The sequence below is a fragment of the Trachinotus anak genome, unplaced genomic scaffold (genome assembly GCF_046630095.1).
Source record: "Trachinotus anak isolate AG129_WGS33_773 ecotype Australia unplaced genomic scaffold, CSIRO_AGI_Tana_v1 ptg000002l, whole genome shotgun sequence".
In the NCBI taxonomy this organism is placed as follows: domain Eukaryota; kingdom Metazoa; phylum Chordata; class Actinopteri; order Carangiformes; family Carangidae; genus Trachinotus; species Trachinotus anak.
Window position 1 is genome coordinate 7,371,471 of NW_027273853.1, and position 19,155 is coordinate 7,390,625.

The 19,155-nt window shown below is 40.7% G+C and overlaps 1 protein-coding gene and 1 long non-coding RNA gene across 3 annotated transcripts in view; one reads left to right on the forward strand and one right to left on the reverse strand.

Annotated features, from left to right (window-relative positions):
• The window catches only part of LOC139630112 (uncharacterized), a 55,920-nt gene extending 46,123 nt beyond the window's left edge, over positions 1–9,797 (forward strand). Inside the window, exon 3 of the long non-coding RNA XR_011693120.1 lies at positions 9,666–9,797. This is a non-coding gene — a long non-coding RNA (uncharacterized lncRNA). The remainder of the gene's footprint in view (positions 1–9,665) is intronic.
• Positions 9,798–11,898: 2,101 nt separating this feature from the next.
• The window catches only part of wnt7bb (wingless-type MMTV integration site family, member 7Bb), a 31,712-nt gene continuing 24,455 nt past the window's right edge, over positions 11,899–19,155 (reverse strand). For both annotated transcript variants that reach the window (XM_071493231.1, XM_071493223.1), the window contains exons 3-4: positions 17,954–18,225; positions 11,899–13,601 (exon numbers count right to left, since the gene is read on the reverse strand). In XM_071493231.1, coding sequence (XP_071349332.1) covers positions 13,122–13,601; positions 17,954–18,225 — 752 coding nt within the window. In that variant the 3' untranslated portion in view covers positions 11,899–13,121. The remainder of the gene's footprint in view (positions 13,602–17,953; positions 18,226–19,155) is intronic.

The window sequence follows — 19,155 nt, forward strand, 5'->3', positions numbered from 1 at the left end:
ACGACCCTAACAAAACCAAGATCCTCACAAGCAGGGGGCCGTAAATGAGTCCAAATAATGACACAACGCCACCCAGAAACAGCTGTTGGGGAATGATGGGAAAGGAAAGTGGACTGACCGGGCAGTGGGGACGCATGTGGGGTCTTTTTCAGGACTGGGGAGGAGGAACCTGTGAAAGGGCCTGCCACAGGGGAGAAAGGAGCCTCTCATGGCCCATTGTGCATGAATGCTCCAACCTCTAGACCTGTCTCTCCAGCTCCAGCCATCAGCCTCCCTCCTGACCCATTCTCATTACCCAGGCCTGCCTGCTCTCACCCAGTAGGAATGCTTGTGTTTGTGTTCAGCTTTCATTTTATGTCACCTCTGTTGTGACCCATTCAACACTTTCAGACTTCAGACCTGTAAACATATCCTGGTAACATACCCATATTGCTTTATTACAAAAAAAAAGTGTACACACAAACTTAAAGGGTTATTAATTTATTATGATTTTAGGGGATTGGGATAATTTTAAGTGCCTGTGACTCACAGAGGCCCTTAGAATTAGAGTACCTGGTAATTGTTTTTCAATATTAAATTATTAACCTATCATCATTAATAGAATATTTTATTACAATGTACTAATAAAACCAATGGTGTCTTTTTTTTCTCCTGTTTTGGTAAAAAGTAAAGTTCCACAGAGCCTCTGTAGAGAGCCTAATTCTTGGATTTTCCATTCAAGAATTTGCAGTGTAGAGTACAATGTTATCATAACAGAAATGTTGGCCAAAACTATAAAAATAAGAGCTAAGTTGTAATAAACCTCAGTTATCCTTTAAGGTAGGGTTAGGGTTAGTACAGACTACTGTATGAATGAGTGACTGCAGTGGTTTCTACAGCTTAATAAGCTACATATTGCACTGACCATTGCAGGGTTGACTTTCTAAAATAGTGCAGAGCTGAACACTATGCTTGTGTTCCTTTATCATTATAATCACACTTTGAATTTAAATGCAAACTCTTGGGTTTCTGGTCACACAATATTTGGCAAGATTTCAATGTCTTAGGGAAAACATGGAATGAACTACACTGGTCTTTTCACTGCATATGGCCACCCCCCACCTATTTTATGAATCTACATTCATCAGCTTCAGTTTCATGCAGACTCAGCTGGACTTTGATAACTGAGTCTTCCATGCCACATCTTGACATTGCGGCTATCTGGCATTGCCATCACAGGGCCCCTAAATTACCAAATGTTGAGCTTGCAGATTGTCTTGCTTATACATCCAGCCTCTAATCTGCAAGATTTATACCTTGTCCCACCCCTGTAATTAACAGACTTCCTAATAACTCACCTCATACATTTATAACATTTACTATCCCCACATATCAGCACACAACAGGACCTATTAAGATGTCAGCTTCAAACTGAAAACATGAGGAGGTTTCCATAGTGACAGTCATCACTCATACTCCTCTCAAACCAGTTCTGCTTCAAGCTGTGTTCACTATTTATTCTTCAGCCAGATCTAAAGATCTCACTGAGCGAACTTCAAGTAGCATATTTTAGGAAAGAGAAAAGAAGGGATATGACCCAAGAACAGGATTACTGTGGGTCACAAATCACAGTTTGTTTAGCTGTGAAGTCACTTAGCCAGCTTAAAGAAGCTTAATCAAAGGAAGATGAATAGACATGTAAAAGCAGCCCAGACATCCTCTGTCAGAATTAGCCAATCCAGATGCACCCAAGCACACCCAGGAAGTCCAGGTCATTCACACCACCGAGTGTCATCCATGCTGTCATTGACTCCAACAACCACAGCACGTCAACCAGTAGTCTGAGGCAGGCTTTGGGGTCAAATTTCTGCCCGTGGCTCAGCACAGGAGCACAAGTGTCTGGTCAGACCCACTGGTCAGGCACCACGCCCTGCCACCAACCACTGTCTGACAGCTGCTGTTGCCTCACCAACCTGCACGCATGGGAAAAGTCCACAGAAAGCCATGCAGACAGTTGGGACATGACAGGACAGGAACGGCCTGAATGTCTGCATGCCCCATCACAACTATACGTGGAGCAGGCAGTATTCTTTAATGGCCCGAGTGATGAGAGGTGTAACTACAGGTCGGAGGCCAGCAAACTGGCACGAGTTAAAAATGGATTTTACGGCTGCTCCAAGACAGACCTAATAGCACTTCCCAATGAGGTCTAATGCGTTTATGTATTTGTGGATTACATTTTATTGCAATTCAGCTCAATAAAACAGAGAAATGTAAGGGTAGAAGTTTTCTTTGGAAGGATGATATACAGGTCCATATGTAGAAACCATGATACTCAAAATTAGAAACATATTAATTTTTCCTCTGCTTTCTGCCCAAGCCCGCTAATTGATAGAACATATCCGAATACTGGTAAGGTGATCCTAAAATGAACATACTGCCCAACTATTTTTCAAACCACATTTCATATGTTGTGAATGGGTAATGAAAATCATCACTGAGCAAACTCAAGGTAAAGACATTATTTTGTAAATCTTTCATAACTTTAAACAAAGATTTTGTTTTGCTAATGCAAGGACATAAATTTGATTTGTTGTGTTTACAGAAACCAATAGATCTGATTAACACTATATAATGACACTATATAATTACTGTTTAATTCTACCATGAGATTTACAACACATATGGCACTTCACAGTCATTTTATAATCTCCCAGCCACAGAAGTTAATTGGTTAAAAAAACAAATAGTTACTCACAGAGTATCTTAAAAATATCATTCAGATGAACCATAAATAATTATAGACACAAGTGAACTGGCTTTCTGCAAAAACTGTATCCTGTTTCTCAGAAGCAAATTGAATTAAATTACTTTGTGGTAGCACACAGCTTTCTGCCTCCAAAAAAAAGTGCCAATGTGGTTCATGCTCAACAAGTTGACACCTGCACTGCAAATACAATGATTACTCATACTGCTGATAGAAACTGACAAATGGTACATACTTCAAACGTATCTCTCCAATACACTGGATATGCGTTATTCAGGAATTGCTTGGACCCTTGGTATGTATAACAGCTGTAAAAGCTTTAAAAGGGCTTTTTTAACATCTTCTTCCCTGCCACTGAACGTGGTTTCTTGCCGGGAGCGGGTAGTGGTGATTGTTGCTTGATAAAAGCTTCAGCCATTATTATCTTTCCAAATACAAGAAGCCCTATGTCTTAAGGACAGATTGGAGGCTACAGTGAGTCACTATCAGAAAGTTAGGGCTGGGGCTAGCTGGTTAGCATGCTAACTTCAGCAGAAGAAAAGATGTGATAGAGACAAGAGTTAACATTGGCGTTGCTTTCCACTGATGGAGACAACTCTTGGTGAGTAAAGCAATGAAGTTTAATGCTGAACTTGCAACATTTCTTCTTGACTGTAAAGTAAAAAGCTGTTAATGCTAACGCTGGCTATGTAGCCAAGGCTAAACTTACAAATAGCTCTTTTAAAATGTAAATGCAAATATAGAGGTTCATTCCAAACGATGAAATTAATTCAAATAATCTCACTCTCAATTTTAAGCAAAAAATTACAGGTGTAGATGAACGAATAGCCAATACAACATTTACTGTTGTAAATGCAATATTTTGACATTTTGAGAAATACAGTATGCTTAATCACTTTCTTGCTGAGTAATGTACAATAAATACCTTTCCAAAATGTGTCTGGTAAATATAATCCCACAGCCAGCAGCTGGTTAACTTAGCTTAGCACAAAGACTGTAAACAGGGGGAAACAGCTAGCTCGGCTCTGTCCAAAGCTAACAAAATCCACTTACCAGTACCTTTTAAAGCTCAGTAATTAATTAGTTCTTATTTGTTTAATCCATAAAAATGAAGGCCAGGAGGTGGTGCTGGTAGGTGGATTTTGTTACTTTCAGGGAGAGGCAGGCTAGCTGTTTATGCTAAGTTAAGTTAGCTGACTGTGAGCCTGTTATATTTAACAGACAGGTACGTTATATCAATCTTCTCATTCAAGTGTTTTTCCCTACAAATGTGCTGGTTTAACAGAATGGTTGACTGAGCAACTACACAGGTTGTTTTGCAAAAACTGCAGGTTTTCTCATAAACTCGGGGCTGGATCTCTTCCCTGCAAACTTCTCCCTGGTAACTCTGGTGGGGTATTAAAGAAGCAGAGGAGCTTGGAAGAGGACTGTCAGTGCCAGAGCTTTGCCTTAAACAAAGACATGTGTTACCAAAGGGATGTCAGCCTGCCCGCTACCCAGCACTGCGTAACTCAATCTCCCCACATTCTCATCCACTGAGGGGGTTCTTAGGAAGAAAGGGTTAAGTATGTTGATCAAAGGCTCAGTGATGGACCAAAGGACTTCTCTAGATCATCAGTGTGACCTTGGTGCATCCATCAGCCATTAGGATGTCAGGACTGTGGCGAGGCAGGGCCCAGTTGGTGTGGAGGCAGTAGGGGTGGGGGGTGGCGGGGAGCAGAGGGTCTTTAGGAGCTGGGGTGCTGACGGGCCTGTGTGGTAGATGGGGAGCTGGTGGGGGGAAACGGGACCCGCAGAGACAAGAAAAAGAGGGGAAAATCTGGGAGGAGGGTTGGCGGATTAAAGCCCCAACCAGCCTTTAACTTCTCCCAAACCACATGGAGCTGGTGTCCAATGCCCTACATATTCAAAGGCATGTACACTAGCCGACTTCCAGCCGGTGACACAGATGGAGACAGAAATATACAAGCGCTGGGCAACCAATTTCTCTGATGTTGCTTTCCGTGCGGTGCGCTCTGCTGACAGACCGAGTTAGCCATCAACTCTCTGAGCAGGAGATGGACAAGTTCATTTGTGTTAAGCAAACTTTGTCACCATGCTGCTCATCATTACCTGCCAGAAACACTTAAAATCTGGAGTAGTTGTTGGGTTTGACACAGCAGAAAAAGCCATTCAATTTAGTCAGATAATTTCTTTGAACAACAGGGCCCAGTGTTTCTTGTAGCTACATGTTGAGCTGCAGCTGTTTGTGTGTTGTTCCGGTGACCTTCCATCCCCATGGAAAAGCAAAGGGATTCAGTACAACTTTCCATGTATATGACCCACATCATGGAACCTCTTCACCTCCACCACTGCTCTTTCCACAGGCTAGACAGGGAAGGATGATACACTGGCACTGAATCTCACTGGCACTGGCTGTGTACTGGGGTTGGCTATTCCTGGACTAGCCTCTGGAACTGACTCTAAAGTATTCAGTGAAGCAAAGGACTAAGTGACTCCAGTGATACTCAGTGATTTACAGTAGGAAACTAACTGAGACTGCTCAATCAAAAAGCTTGTCAGTGAGCTCAGAGTGTGAAGTGAAGTTGCTTGAGGTGATCAAGACAGATTTTTTTTGAAGTTGTTGACAGCATTTGTGTGCCGTTAAGTTAACAAAAACATTCAAAATGCCAAGATTTTCCAAATTGCAGCTGCAGAGTGTCAAGTTCTGTGGTCTCAGCTGTGTAGCATATTTATGTTGTTTTATCAGAACAGATCATTTAGACTACAGCACTTGGAGCCTTTCTGAGTTTCTCTGGTTTGGACTGAGTTAATTCTTTGTAATTTTAGTTTGGTTTATTATTCGCAGCATTAAACTGAAATGGCAAATTCAATTTGCTAAAAAGATCATGGTTTAGAGAAATGAATTGCCGAGCCATTAGCTGTTAAAATGCACGCTGTGTCCCTGGAAATACTGTACCTCAGTATATGTTGCAACAGGCCATGGAAAATGTATTTCCAAAATATACATTTTCATCTCTGTGAAATTGTAATTTTCTTCTTCCAGAATGTTCATCTTCTGCTTCATCTCACAGAGGGTGAGGGGTGAAGTGCTAAGAAAAGGGCCCTTAAGGGTCTTGTAGTTTTTCCCTAGGTGGAGTCTGCTTTTAGAACCCCAACCTCACTTCATGAAAACAAAACGTGAGGAGGAAAAATAACCTCAAGGAGAAGCCGTGGCCTAGCCAACCACTGGACACTGAGCAGCACAAAAGCGCGTGTGGGCTGTCCTCGAACTCCCTCCGCCAAATGTCTCCACGTAGAAACCCACTTCCCATTAGGAATGTCTCTTTCTCACACATGCCACATGCGGACACGGATACACATACACTCATATACGTAAAAGTGGCACACAGACAAAAACATTAAGTAAGGTGAGCAGACGAAGAAATGCTTAGTGTTCCTCTTTAAATCTGCAGTAATCTTTGCACACACATGAACACAGACGCAAATCCAGCAGCGCCTGGGGTTAGACCCATCCCATCGTCTGAGACTGCTGATGCTGTCCTTACTGTAGCTGTGAGGCCTGAGGGCGTCACCGCATAAGTATTAACCTCGCTCATATTTTACAAGCACCGCTTACTACCCCAGGCCAACATAAACAGGTGTGCACGCCAAATTGGGCGTCATTACTCCCCAGGCTAATGTCTTGTCTGCTTATATATATAGATGGAACTTTCACTTTACTATCTGTGAATCTAAAGTTATTCACAGTTTCTCAAGCACACATTTTTTAACCTGTTCAGTCACAACCAAATGTAGGACAGAGGTTGCTTTTGTCTGTGGCATCTCGCTCTTTTTTCTAAATTTGATTGAATCATCAGGCACAGTACTTGGTATTTAGTTCAATTTCAGTACAGCTTATTGTGCTGTGCTTGTTATTCTGATATTACTGAAGATATCATGAAAAGGGCCGTTCTGATCTGTGCTGTTTGTGAAGAGACAATACACACTGCTGCAAAAGCACCAAGCACACACCAGAAAGAGACACGTGCTGGCCCATTATTTGGACAATACAGTTGCAGATGGATGGAGGCAGTCAGGTAGTGCTCCGGGTACTCAGTCTGGGGTCTTGACGATCCCCACTTTGCCTTGTGGTCTATGATGTCACACAGGGCTCTGCCTTTGAATGGCCATGTGTTCCTCACCACTAATATCAAACAGATGATGAGAAACCTCCAAATGATGGTCTTTCACTAAGACAAGCAGTCAAAACAAAGTTAAAGGAACACAGAAAAACACCACTCCAAGCGATCACATGAAAAAAAAAAAAAAAAAAAAAAGACTATACGTTCTTAATTGCTGCAGGCTGTGTTGCAGGCAGTGTTACACTGTATTGTGTGCTCTTCTTCTTTGTTGTGAATTTTAAGGTTTTAAACCAGCACTTTCATGGCTTGAAGACTGATTGCTTTTCAGTCCACAAGGGCTGCTAAGAGGTGCTTTCAATACAGTAGTACTTCCATGTTTTTCTATCACCTTAACCAAAGCCTTCACATCCTGGAAAAACAAACAAGATTTAAAGGATTGTCCCAGTATAATCCGTCTTCCATGGGACAGTTAAACATCCCTTTCCTCAAATGAGGAGGAGTCTGTAATTGAAATGCAGTGTCTGGAAGACAACAATCCTTTTTTTTTCTCATTTGGTATCTGGCTAAGCTCAAGTGTCAGCTCAGATGACCTCTGACTCCTGGATTTTTAATTTCATCCTTTCATTTGTGTAATTTATTTTTTTGCCACCCTTGATTCTCTCCCCCCTCCGCTCTTGCAGACGTGTCTTATCTTCGAGAGGCCAAGCTTCTGATCTGAACATTCCTCACTTTGTCTCACTTTGCCAAAGTTACAAATTACAAGAGGAGGCAGAACGATCGAGCTAATTCAAAGGAATTTGGGAGGGCTTTGTCACTTCACAAAACAGGGAATAAAATGTTGGGGAAAAAAAAGACATTGTTTACTATCTAGACTGGATGTCATTTTTTTGCTCTACACTAGCCCTAAAAAATTAAACTAAAAGTTTTGTAAATCTTTGGCTAACATCCATGCAATTATCTAGATGATAGATGAATAAAAGGCTTTGTCAGCCGTATGAGGAATCGACCTGTACTGAGCTACTTTATTGGTTCAAATCAATTTAAGCTTTCAGATGACAAGGAGGTCAATGACCACCACTTGTGTATACAGACGTTTTCAGTTGTCTGCCTTCCCTGTCCTCTTAGATCTGTATAAATGAAAACTGGCAGTCTCATGACTCCTTCATATCCTCTTCGGGGTCAATTAAAGCTACCCTGGTTTCCCAAAGCACTGATATGTTTTGTCAGTGAACTCTGAATAGTAGGATCATATGATAAATTTGCATAAAGTTGATGCATAGCATTGGCAGACATAAGCCACATCCTTTCCAGTGGTCATGTTACTTTGCAGCTGTCTTCCCTCCTAACTGGGCCCTGAATTGGAAAAGTGGGTGCGTAGCTCCCAGTGGGAATTAGACCAGAAGCATTAGCTTGCAGAATATATCCCAATGAACTAATGATCCTGACACCCAAACAATAGCTGCTTTAGAAGAAGGCACACACAGCAGACTCTGTTTTTCTATCTCATATTTTTAATGACAAAATGTTTGTCAGAAACAAATGGATTTATTTTTCTCAATCCAGGGCATAGTATGGGGAGCTTATGCGGTTCCGGTCCCCAGGGCTTCAGACAACTAACAAAACACATCTTACTTCTGCTCTGCTGCCCACCTACAATGCTTTTCACATACAGGAGGACAAGTGGGAGCGTCCAGCAAATGAATGAAGTAGCATGACTCTCTTTCACAGAGCCACTTCATAGAAAGAGCTGGATGGAACCACTGACAGTGATAGTGTCCAAAATTGTAATTTATGAATGATGTAAATTGTGTTAAGTATTGGATGTAAAGTCCCAGCCACAAAAATAAAAAAACATACATCTATCAACTCCTATGCTTTTTTTGTTTTCCACGGTCAGTAACATTAACAATGAAAAATTGTAGAGTACCTCAGGGTACACCGTTTTGAAGACCATCATAAAAATGAAAAAATAATGAAAACTCTTTTACCATGTTTTTTTTACCATGCTTTGTACACAGTCCCAAACTTGCTTCGACAGCTGCTCCTACTTATATGGTGTACCCACTCTTTCTCCAAACCACTCTCAATTAGCTCCTCTTCTAAATAACCACTCTTTTCACTTGCAGTTTCCGGCTACACATGCACCTCCTTGTTTCATCAAGCCATCCCATCCATCTCAAAAACACCCTCACAAAAGAACTACACTCTTGTTTGTGTGTCTAAAAACAAGAGGCACACTGAGCCACTTCCTATTCATCCATCAGGTCATTTGCATGAAGGCTCTCTCCCCATTTACTGACTCCGAACAGCTCTGCCAACACAGAAAGCAAGAGAGGCTCGAGTGTTGAGCCAGTTATCCTGTCATCTTGCATCCTAAATCCTCATTCAGTTCATCCTGAGTGTCATCAATTGTACCGCATCATGCTTTGAGAATGCACCGCTGATATAATCTGCTGTTCCAACCACCACAGTAAACATGCAAAACCTGCAAAGTGATGAGGTAAAGAGATACTGTGGGTGTCACAAGTGGCTGTGGCCACCCAAGTCAGACAGCCCCAATTAATTTGCAAAAAAAAAAAAAAAAAACATCTCTTCATCCTCAAACAAAAACCAGTTCCAACTTGATGAATAATCACATTTTGCAGGCAGGGTTACTCGGGATTTATTTTGCAGGGGGAGGGCAATGTTATTCATCTTTAATGGAAAATAAACTGTTTTCCATAATCCTTGTTACTTCTTTTTTTTTTTCCTTCCCTCTCTGTGTTTCTGATCACATCTCTGCTTGACACACACAGAGAAGAAGCTCCTTTCCATGCTGGGAGAGATAATTGACTTCTGTTCCATGCGTGCCACAATCAAGACAGAAGACCACAGCATATTACGAACATGTGCTGTGTACAAAATAATGTCACAGTCAGCACACCGCTTGATTTATTTATTTTTGATTTTTAACGATTTATGCTTCCTAATGCATTTGCCAGTTACTATATTAAGCGTGGTTGGAATGTTTGAATAACAGACTTCTACATAAAGTTTGGCTTCAAACCTGGACACACACAATGACCAAATTTAATGTGTGTGTTTTTCTTCGACGGGAGAGAATTTATGAAAATAATAGCTTTGGAGATTTGTTGGAACAGTCGATATGGGCAACTGAACACTGAGCGGGAACATTCTTGTACCAACAGGCATTGAGCAATAAAATGAAGAATGTGGATTCCTTAAGGATAAGCTTTCTTGTATGTTTCATAATACAATTCATCATTACATTAAAGACACAAGTTTTTTACACAAGTTTTTTTTCTTTGTCAGAATAAATAGGATCTTTTGAAATGCATCCAATTATCTGTTGCAGAAGTAAATGTGAATGTCAGAATGAGACTATATGCTAGACATGTTATATCAATAAGTTACTTTAACTGGGTAAATATGCAAGACCATTTACATGACAACTGTGCTCGATTCATCTGAGTAGCACCTCTACTGAAATAAAATAAGTTAAAACTGATACTATAAACAGCACTAATCATGCAAAGTGCAAGACTAGGCTACAGTCTCTAAATCTCTAAAATATGTGGTTATCATAAATGTGCAAAAGTTATAATACATTCTAAACGTATGAATTAATATGTAAACCAAAAGATAAACTGGCCTATATAGTCTGTAAACCTCACATGACCTCGGAAAAATGTGTATGTAGCTATAGATTAAAGCTAAATAGACAGCAACAATGTAAATATTGGGGGGGGGGGGGGGGGGGGTTATAACTTAAAGTGCCCCAAAGCACTGCACATTGTGAGGTGTTAGCCTATGGTTTATTTAGCCTCTTTGAATGAATTTAAGGAACAATTCAGCGTTTTGTGAAATGCCCTTGTATTTACTTTCTTGCCAACACTGAGACGAGAAAATTGATACCACTCTCATATCTGTGCGTCACATTTGGAGCTAGAGCCAGGAGGCATTTAGCTTATCTTAGCTTAGCTTAGCATAAAGCCTGCAGGCAGTGTGAAACAACTAGCGTAAGTCTCTCCAAAGGTCAACAGTACACCTACCAACATCTTTAAGGCTTGCTAATCATAAACACAATGCACCACTTTTGTCTAATCCGTACACAGGCATGTAAAAACAAAAATATATGGTTTTAATGGGAGTTAAATGCTTTAACGGTCTTCTTGAAGAAAAACATGCTTCATCAAGAAATAGTTACAGCACCTAACTCATTTTTATTTGCTCTGGCCATCCTTCCTATCAGTTATGACAGCATTGTACTTACCAATTTAATAGCAATGATCTGGGGATACTGAGACGTCTCTAAAAAGGAGGCTAGCAAAACTTATTTGGAAGAAGAAAAAACAAAGGTAAGCAGTAAAATTATTGCCCAGACTGTCTGTTGCTAACATCCATCACAGTTGACAGATTGGTTCAGCTTTGACCAGCTGTGCTTGCTATAGTTGTACACTCAGCAGCAGTGTATTATAGCCTACATTTTGGGTGCGCACACTATTTTCCTTTACCAATAAACTGGTTTAGATGATCTGTCTAAACTTTTGGCTCATATCTGTCATCATCTGATCTGTGTTTTTGCCAATTTAGTTGTATCATTGTGTTCTCAGCTCTCAGCAATTAGTGAGTACAATGTTGTTATAACTGATAGCATTGATATCCAAATCTTCTCAAATAAGATCCAAGTTGAAATAAACTGAATTTATCCTTTATTGCTCTGGCAGAACAGAGCTAAACTGGCCAGGAGCAGAATTTCCCTAGAACCCTAATGAGAACAAGTGAGTGTGAATCAGATCCAAGTTAGCCTTGTGCTAAATGAGAAAACTGATCCGCTTGTCTGGCAGCATATCAGGCTAATAAATAATAATAATTTCCTCTATAGCTTCGATTATCACTGCTATTATATGCATGGGTGTATAGTTGTATTAATCATTCCACTGGCCACAGCTTTACAGATATTTTGAAATGAATTAAGGCAGACTGCAGGTTCAACTTCAGTTGATATTTTAGCAATGAACTGCCAAACTGAGTCAAATGGGAGTTTATTTAGTTCTCATGAGTTGTATCTGAATAGAAAATATCAGTGCAGCACTCGACAACACATCCAGCAACATATCAGTTTCATGTTTAATGGATTGAGGAAGGATCTCTGCAGTTAAATGAGTGTTCTTGCTACTGTCTCTTAACTGAAATTGCAAAAGCATCCAAATAGATGTTACTGCTCAGGGGAAAAAAAGGACTGCAAACAATCTATGCTACAGTAAAACAGAACCAAGGTGTTTGAATGTGCAACACACTGTAATGATGTCTTTTGCTGTCAACACACCAGTAGCAATGAAACCCTTTTTTTTCTTTCTTTTTTTTAAAGAAAAGATTAGGTGTTTTAGGGATTGGGGGGGGGGGGGGGGCATTTTCTAATAGACACACATCTTCAGTCAGAGTTTCTAAAAAGTATTTTTCTTTACACTTAGTACAAAAAAAGACATCTCTACCCGTTAGTGCTTCGTTTTAAGATACTATAACATAAATAAACAATTTATTTTCAGTGTTCAGAACAGACAGTTCCAGTGTGACTGGAAAACTAACATACTCCACCATATTCCAGTTGGCAGCAGAGGGTTTAACAGAGTTCTCCACTTAGATTTTGGCGCACCCCAACGCACCATACTTACAAAATGTTCTTCATTTCTGCAAGCCTCCAACATAAGCCCAGTCAGTTTTGGGGGTTTATTCATGTCAAGATCGACTTTTTGTCCCCTTAAGTGAAAATACGACAAAACCCTTAAAGGTTTTCAGTGAAGACTTGACAAATCTCTCTCAGTCACCCTCATCAGCTGCTGTCATTTTGATCAACTCCCAGGTTACTGTGTCTCCTCTCCATGTACGAGTCTCTTGTGAATTGAACAGTTACAAATCCCAGAGTGCAAAGCACAGTTCCCACCGAGGGCCTCATTCATTACCTGTAGTCCCAACTTCACTGTGGATACATCAGTACATGAGCATAACCTCTATGTGACAGTAAGGTTCTGGGGTATTACCTACTGATATTTAGCATTTACTTTCTGAAAAGCAATTAGATAGATTCTGCTGTGCAAAACGATGCCATGAAGAGCTGATAGTGTAAATTCCATTCCTTTATTTCAAAATCTCTCACTGATCCAAGTCACACATTTATCTCGCTCTCTCGGGTCTTCCTCATTCAGCTAGTCCTTGGTGCCTCAATTCCTGGCACTGAGTTCCTCATGTCCTTATTTGCAGGTAAACACCTCCGTCCTCTCACTGCATGTGTTGCACTTGACGAAGCAGCACCATTGGAACTTACAATTGCACTGCCACACTTTGGTGTACTGGTGTGTATTGTAGCCCCGGCCGCAGCACATAAGGTCGCAGCCGTCTGTATGTGGCGAAGTGCGGTTGCACAGGCGTCCCTGGGTGCCCACGCTCCCTGTGGCTGCGTCCTCCTCGCAGTAGTTGGGTGACCTCTCGATGTAGACAAGGTCCGTCTCCATGGGCTTGCGGTAGCCCTGAGTCTGCTTCACCTTGAGGTGGGTGGGCTGGCGCAGTCGGCTAGCCCGGACTACCTCCACATGTACAGCTTTGTTGTACTTGTCCTTGAGTACGTAGCCAATCTCGCGGAACTTGGGAAGTGTAGTCCAACAGGTCTTGGTGGTGCAGGAGCCTGAGACGCCATGGCACTTGCACTCTAGCTTCATCCTTTCTTCTAGAACCTGAGGACAGATACAGAAGACACAACATCTGTAGAACTACAATGAATATAGACATGAAATTGAACAACAACCATCCTTGACAGAGGATGACCCCACATCAAATTATAGAAAACACATAGTGCCTAAACATCCTCTTGATTTACTAGCCACACAGAAGGTTTTACTTGTGCTGGTTTTGATACCCACCTCCAAGATTTATGCCTCAAAAATATAATGGAGGATTATGGCAATGGGGAATAAACATAACTAAAAAGAAACTCAACAGTAATGTGTCTATCTACTATCACTGTGCCATCAGAAGCTTTCATTGGAGCTAGTCTCTACCCAAACAATATTCTGTTTACCTCCATTGCATACATGAAATCCTGATGTAGCCCCAAAACAAATAAAACCAAATCTATGTGCATGGCTAGATACAATTAAGATTAAGATTAAGACAGCCTTTGTCAGTCCTACACTGGGGAAATTTGCAGTATTACAGCAGCAAAGTGGACAGTGCAAGGAAAAAAAACTGCAAATGTCAATAACAGATACTTAAGAAAAATATAAATAATAGATAAGAATATAATAGTAATATATACAAATAGATATTTACAAAAAATATACAACAGTAGCAGCAGATTGTGGATACTACTAGAGGGAAGCAAAAAAATATGTCTATCAATTGGGTGAACAAACCCAACTGCAGTTATTGCAAATGCAAAATCAACATACCAGTAAAACATATCAAAATGGCACAACCCCTCAACCAAGACATTAACTTTTTCCTAGTTGAAATACAAGTTAACATTACTCTATATAATCTTGAAAAGGTGTAGGAACTGTTTAAGGCCAGCCATTTTATATTTCTGAATTCCATATATGCACTGACAGATAAATTGGATGAAACAGGCACTAAACATTGGATTTATCAGTGAATAACCATGTTTCACCCAGATGCTGGCTGAATGCTGCCTTTGTGTTGTGTTGTGTTGTTTTGTAAGTGGAAACAAATGTGAAATATGTCAGATCAACTCAACATCAAGATATTTATTTGAATTTTTGTGTAAAAACTGCGATGGCAATAAGGCATTTCAGCTAGTAAATCCTGTGCATTTATGCCACGGACACTTAAGTCCGACAGTCAGGCAATGCCAATCTGACTCTGAGTGTAGGATAACAGACCTTTGTGAGAAATCCAAGCGTATCTGAAAATTTGAGTCATGGTTGACGTGCTGTTTCATGTCCCGAAGGAGGGAAAATTGTACTTACTGGTAATATCCCATCCTGTAATTTAGTCTACCTTCCCTAAACCACATCAATGAGAGAGGAAAACAAACATGGATCTCATATGGCTATCAATCATCTTGGATAATTTGAAGCCAGATTATTGTGTCATTAAATGTGTTGCACATGCAGTACCAAACAAAGACAAACTCAATTAATTGTTTACAGCTGGACAAGAGACTCGAGGTTTATTTGAGTGCTCGAACAACATTGTGATAAACAGAAGGAAACAATGTTGCCACATGCATGAAAGTGGATTTGAATATCATTTAAATATCACTGCTATACATGCAGATGCTTGTAGTCACCTTAAATGCAATAATTTATGTTTTTAAGTTATTGCCTTGCTCAGACTTGGTTTTAATTTCTCTGACTTATGGCATACAGAGCATAATGTTTTCTGTTTGCTGCCTGATCCTGGGGCACTTGGGAAATGTTGTGCACTGTCATCATTATTCAAGTGTCAATATTTGCCCTGTGGGTCTAAGAAACAAACAAACAAAAAAAAAAAGCCTCGAAATAAAAAAAGTGTGTCCTGTTCACTTTCTGCTGAACAAAGACGAAGGAACAGAGGAAAGAGGAGGTAGAGTTCGAATGGGTCATATTAACACGTTTGTAATAGTCCTGACATGACTCCTTTAACCCAATTAGGAACCCCCGACTTGCTCGAACGATGTGATGTGTCTTTGTTGTATAAGATCTAAGTTTTGTTGGCAGGGCATTTTTCCAGTGCAGCTTTTTCCTGGCACCTTGCTTCGCCAGCGGCACAAGTCATCATTTATCAGACACTTACGAAACGTACACAAGACTTGTTCAGTATCTCTGTCATGTGATCACAGTTTCCCAATGTGAGGACATTTGATTGAAAAAACATGAACTGCCCTGACTCCATGAAAGCCGGGGTCACCTGTCAATCTCGCTTCGGATGTTGATTCAGAATGAGGATTTCCAAAAATGTATAGGGCAAAAAAAAAAACCCACAAGGAATGCCTGGCATAAGGAGCCTGACAGATGCATGGAAACATTTACTTAAACTGTGTCCATCAAAGCCCCTGATCTGTTTCTAATTAGTCCAATATGGCCAGACTCCCATCTACAGATCACTTGTCAAACACACACACACACACACACACACACACACACACACAATGCAAGATAAAAGAGTTTCAATGATGCTTCTTATCAGTGATTAGAAAACAAAATCTCAGCTGGATTCCATTGGAGGCACTATCTCCTCCCTCATCAGTATCAGGATCATTTTCATCAGCTCATTTCTCTTTAAGTTATTGGTGCAAAGACTTTCTAGTACAGATTTTTATGGCACGTGCCACTAGAGAAATGAAAGCATCTCACCAACTTGCACATAAACTATTTTTCACAATCAAGAAAGCCTGTCAGAAAGGGGAAGATGATCTTTTTTTCAAATAAAAACAGCTGCATATTCTGATTAAATGACCAACAAAGGCCCCATTTACACTTGTCGCTTTAAGTGTTTCTATCCAGATAAAATTCACATCCAGCTTAATACACTTTGATTTAGAAATTGCCACATATATGTGCCTCCATTAGCCAGGTCACAAATCTGATGGGAATCCATCTTGGTTTTCCTGCACTACATGCAAATCAGGCTCTGCAGTGGTTGTAATACACCTTTAGCAATTTAGCTACAACGCGTCGCAGTCAGCAGTATCGGCGAGCCGCAGCTGTCTGTAAACTTATGCAAGACTATGACCAACGCCCGAGATGGTTTGAACAATCATATTTCAATCCATCTTGAATGCTTCTTGGATGCATTTACACTTAGCTCTTTTGATATCTGATAGCTATCCAATCCGCCCAAGTGACTAAGTGCTAACACGGCCAAACAAACTATGTGTAAACCCAGAGAAGGCTCAGACCTTTGTATCTTAAAAATCTCTTTTAGTCTAAGAAAGACTTCCACTTTCCCTCTGTCTCAGCACTGTGCAGACCCTGTCAGTCCACTGTGCTAGCACTGGCAGTGTCGGCCTGCTTTCACACTTTCTGCTTTCAGAGAACTGCAATAATACCCAGTCCTTTACATTTCATGAAAGGAGCTGGAAAGCAGGGGTGGTAGTACATATGGTAACCATAGGCCAGGCTCTATTTTCCCAGTAGACATGATAAAGCCCAAGTTATTAATTAGATCCATTTGTCAACATAACATCATCTCTTCTCTTTTATTTACCTCTCACACCCTTTGACTCTCTTTTTCTTTCCTGCAAGACTGTTCTGGGAAGACTAATAGCAAACAAACATGTCCATACTCAACATTGCCAACATAATCTCTCAGAAATAAAAGCCTCCCTCTTAGTAATTGGCTGAAGATAAACACACTGCCGAAAAGTTAACTGGGCAATGAATCAATCAACTTGATCAATCACATTTTTCTGTCACGTGACTGGGACTGTTTGCCGTTCTGCATTAGAATACATTAACACACACATCTGTGCATTCATGTATGCACAGACACACACACACACACACAAAGTTTGTTTAGTACTTAGTCATAAAATGTTATGTGTCTTTAGAGGAAGATTATTTGATGTCATCTATTTTCAACTCTCTGAAAGGATAATTCCATTTTATTACCAATTGGGTCTGTGTTTTCTCATTTTGGCTATTGCTTTTATCACTTATGATAACACAGTAATAATAATAATGCAATTGCTAAGATCTGGGAGAACAGGAACATTGCTACAGCAAAGTGGGGGCAAGAAGCATGTGTGGTAAAACAATCTGCCAAGTTGTAAACAAAGTTAAACAGCTCAGCCAGATTATCTAAACCAATATATTTGGAGATGAAAACAAAAGCAAGCACAACCAAAACAGTTTGGTTTTCCAAACAAGATTTACAGAAAGAATATGCTCAAAACTTGAGTTTTAATACATCAGAATTATCCTTTCAACCAGGTAATTATTTCCTAAACTGGAATAAGTTGTTTAAGTTTATAATATTGTCTGTTTAATCAAAAAGACTGCTTTGCTGTTGCCCTCTCTGGATCACCTCTGGGAAAATACTTGTTGCAAAGCATCTGAGATTCCATTAAAAAAAAAAACCTCTTTACCTTTCTCCCTGCCTCATTGTTATGCAAGTTCATCAGGCGGCGTGGGGTCTTTTTAATCTCGCGGGCATCCACGAAGCGGCGGGAGAACTCAATGCCGTACTTGATGTCAGCCGAACAGCCCCCCCACTTCCAGCCTTCCTCTTGATTGTAATACCCCTGCTTCTCCCGGTCACAGCCGCACTGGCTCAGGTTGCCCTGGCTGCATGCTGCCGTGATAGCGTGAGCCACCCCTGCCGCTGTGATGGCGTAGGTGAACGCTGCTTCCCGACTGCCTGCAAGAGGGAAAAGAGATCTTTTTCAGGAAAACTGAGATACTACGTGCCCATATTGTACACTTGTATGTAACTGATAAAGCATTACACAACAAAACAACAAAATACAAAACCCAGCATTCAGTTTGACGTCAAACAAATGTTTAGCACCTGGCACAAGACATTAAGACCAATGTAAATATGTTGTTATCTACCCTACTTTGATTTTGTGAACCTTAAACCTTAATATTCAAGTTATATCATCTAACCACAGCAGAGAATGTGATCTTGATGAACAGCACAGAAATTCAAAGGCCGCTCCGTCGTCTTGATAAGCTACCAAATTTTTCCTTCCGTCTCCTAAGCAGCTCCTCTCCTGCACCTTGGTGGAAATGTGGTCACATTTCCGACCGCAAAGTCCTTGGGCCCAGTCTGTGAGAGTGCAGTGTTGGAATTCCAGTGTGGGGAGAGCTGGTCTAGGTGCTGTCCAAAGTGCTGAATTCCTCTACAGAAGCACCTTGTACTGCTGCCCACACTGCAAACAGCTGGGGTCTGCAGGTCTCACTGCCTCACTACACACTATGCACTGACAAGACGGCAGCCGGAGCCAGACGGGACTACGACTGCACAGGATAAGATCAGCAGCTACACCTAAACAGGAGATATTCTACCTGTGGTGTATCATCTGTTACACCTTGGGTACTTCTGTGTGAAAATGTTGTAAATTCGATTCCTGTTATTTCTGTCCTTACATTTGACCATGTGACCCCTCAGATTGAAGGACTGCATTATTTCTGAGTAGAGAAAGTGTTTGTATTACTTGGGCTTCTGTCACTGGATAAAATGCAAAAAGCATCAAGCAAAAATAACAGTTTCAGGGTCCTGAAAAAGCAGACAAGCTTTCACGACAGCAACAACAATATTACACTTACTACTGTGTTAAATAAAGAA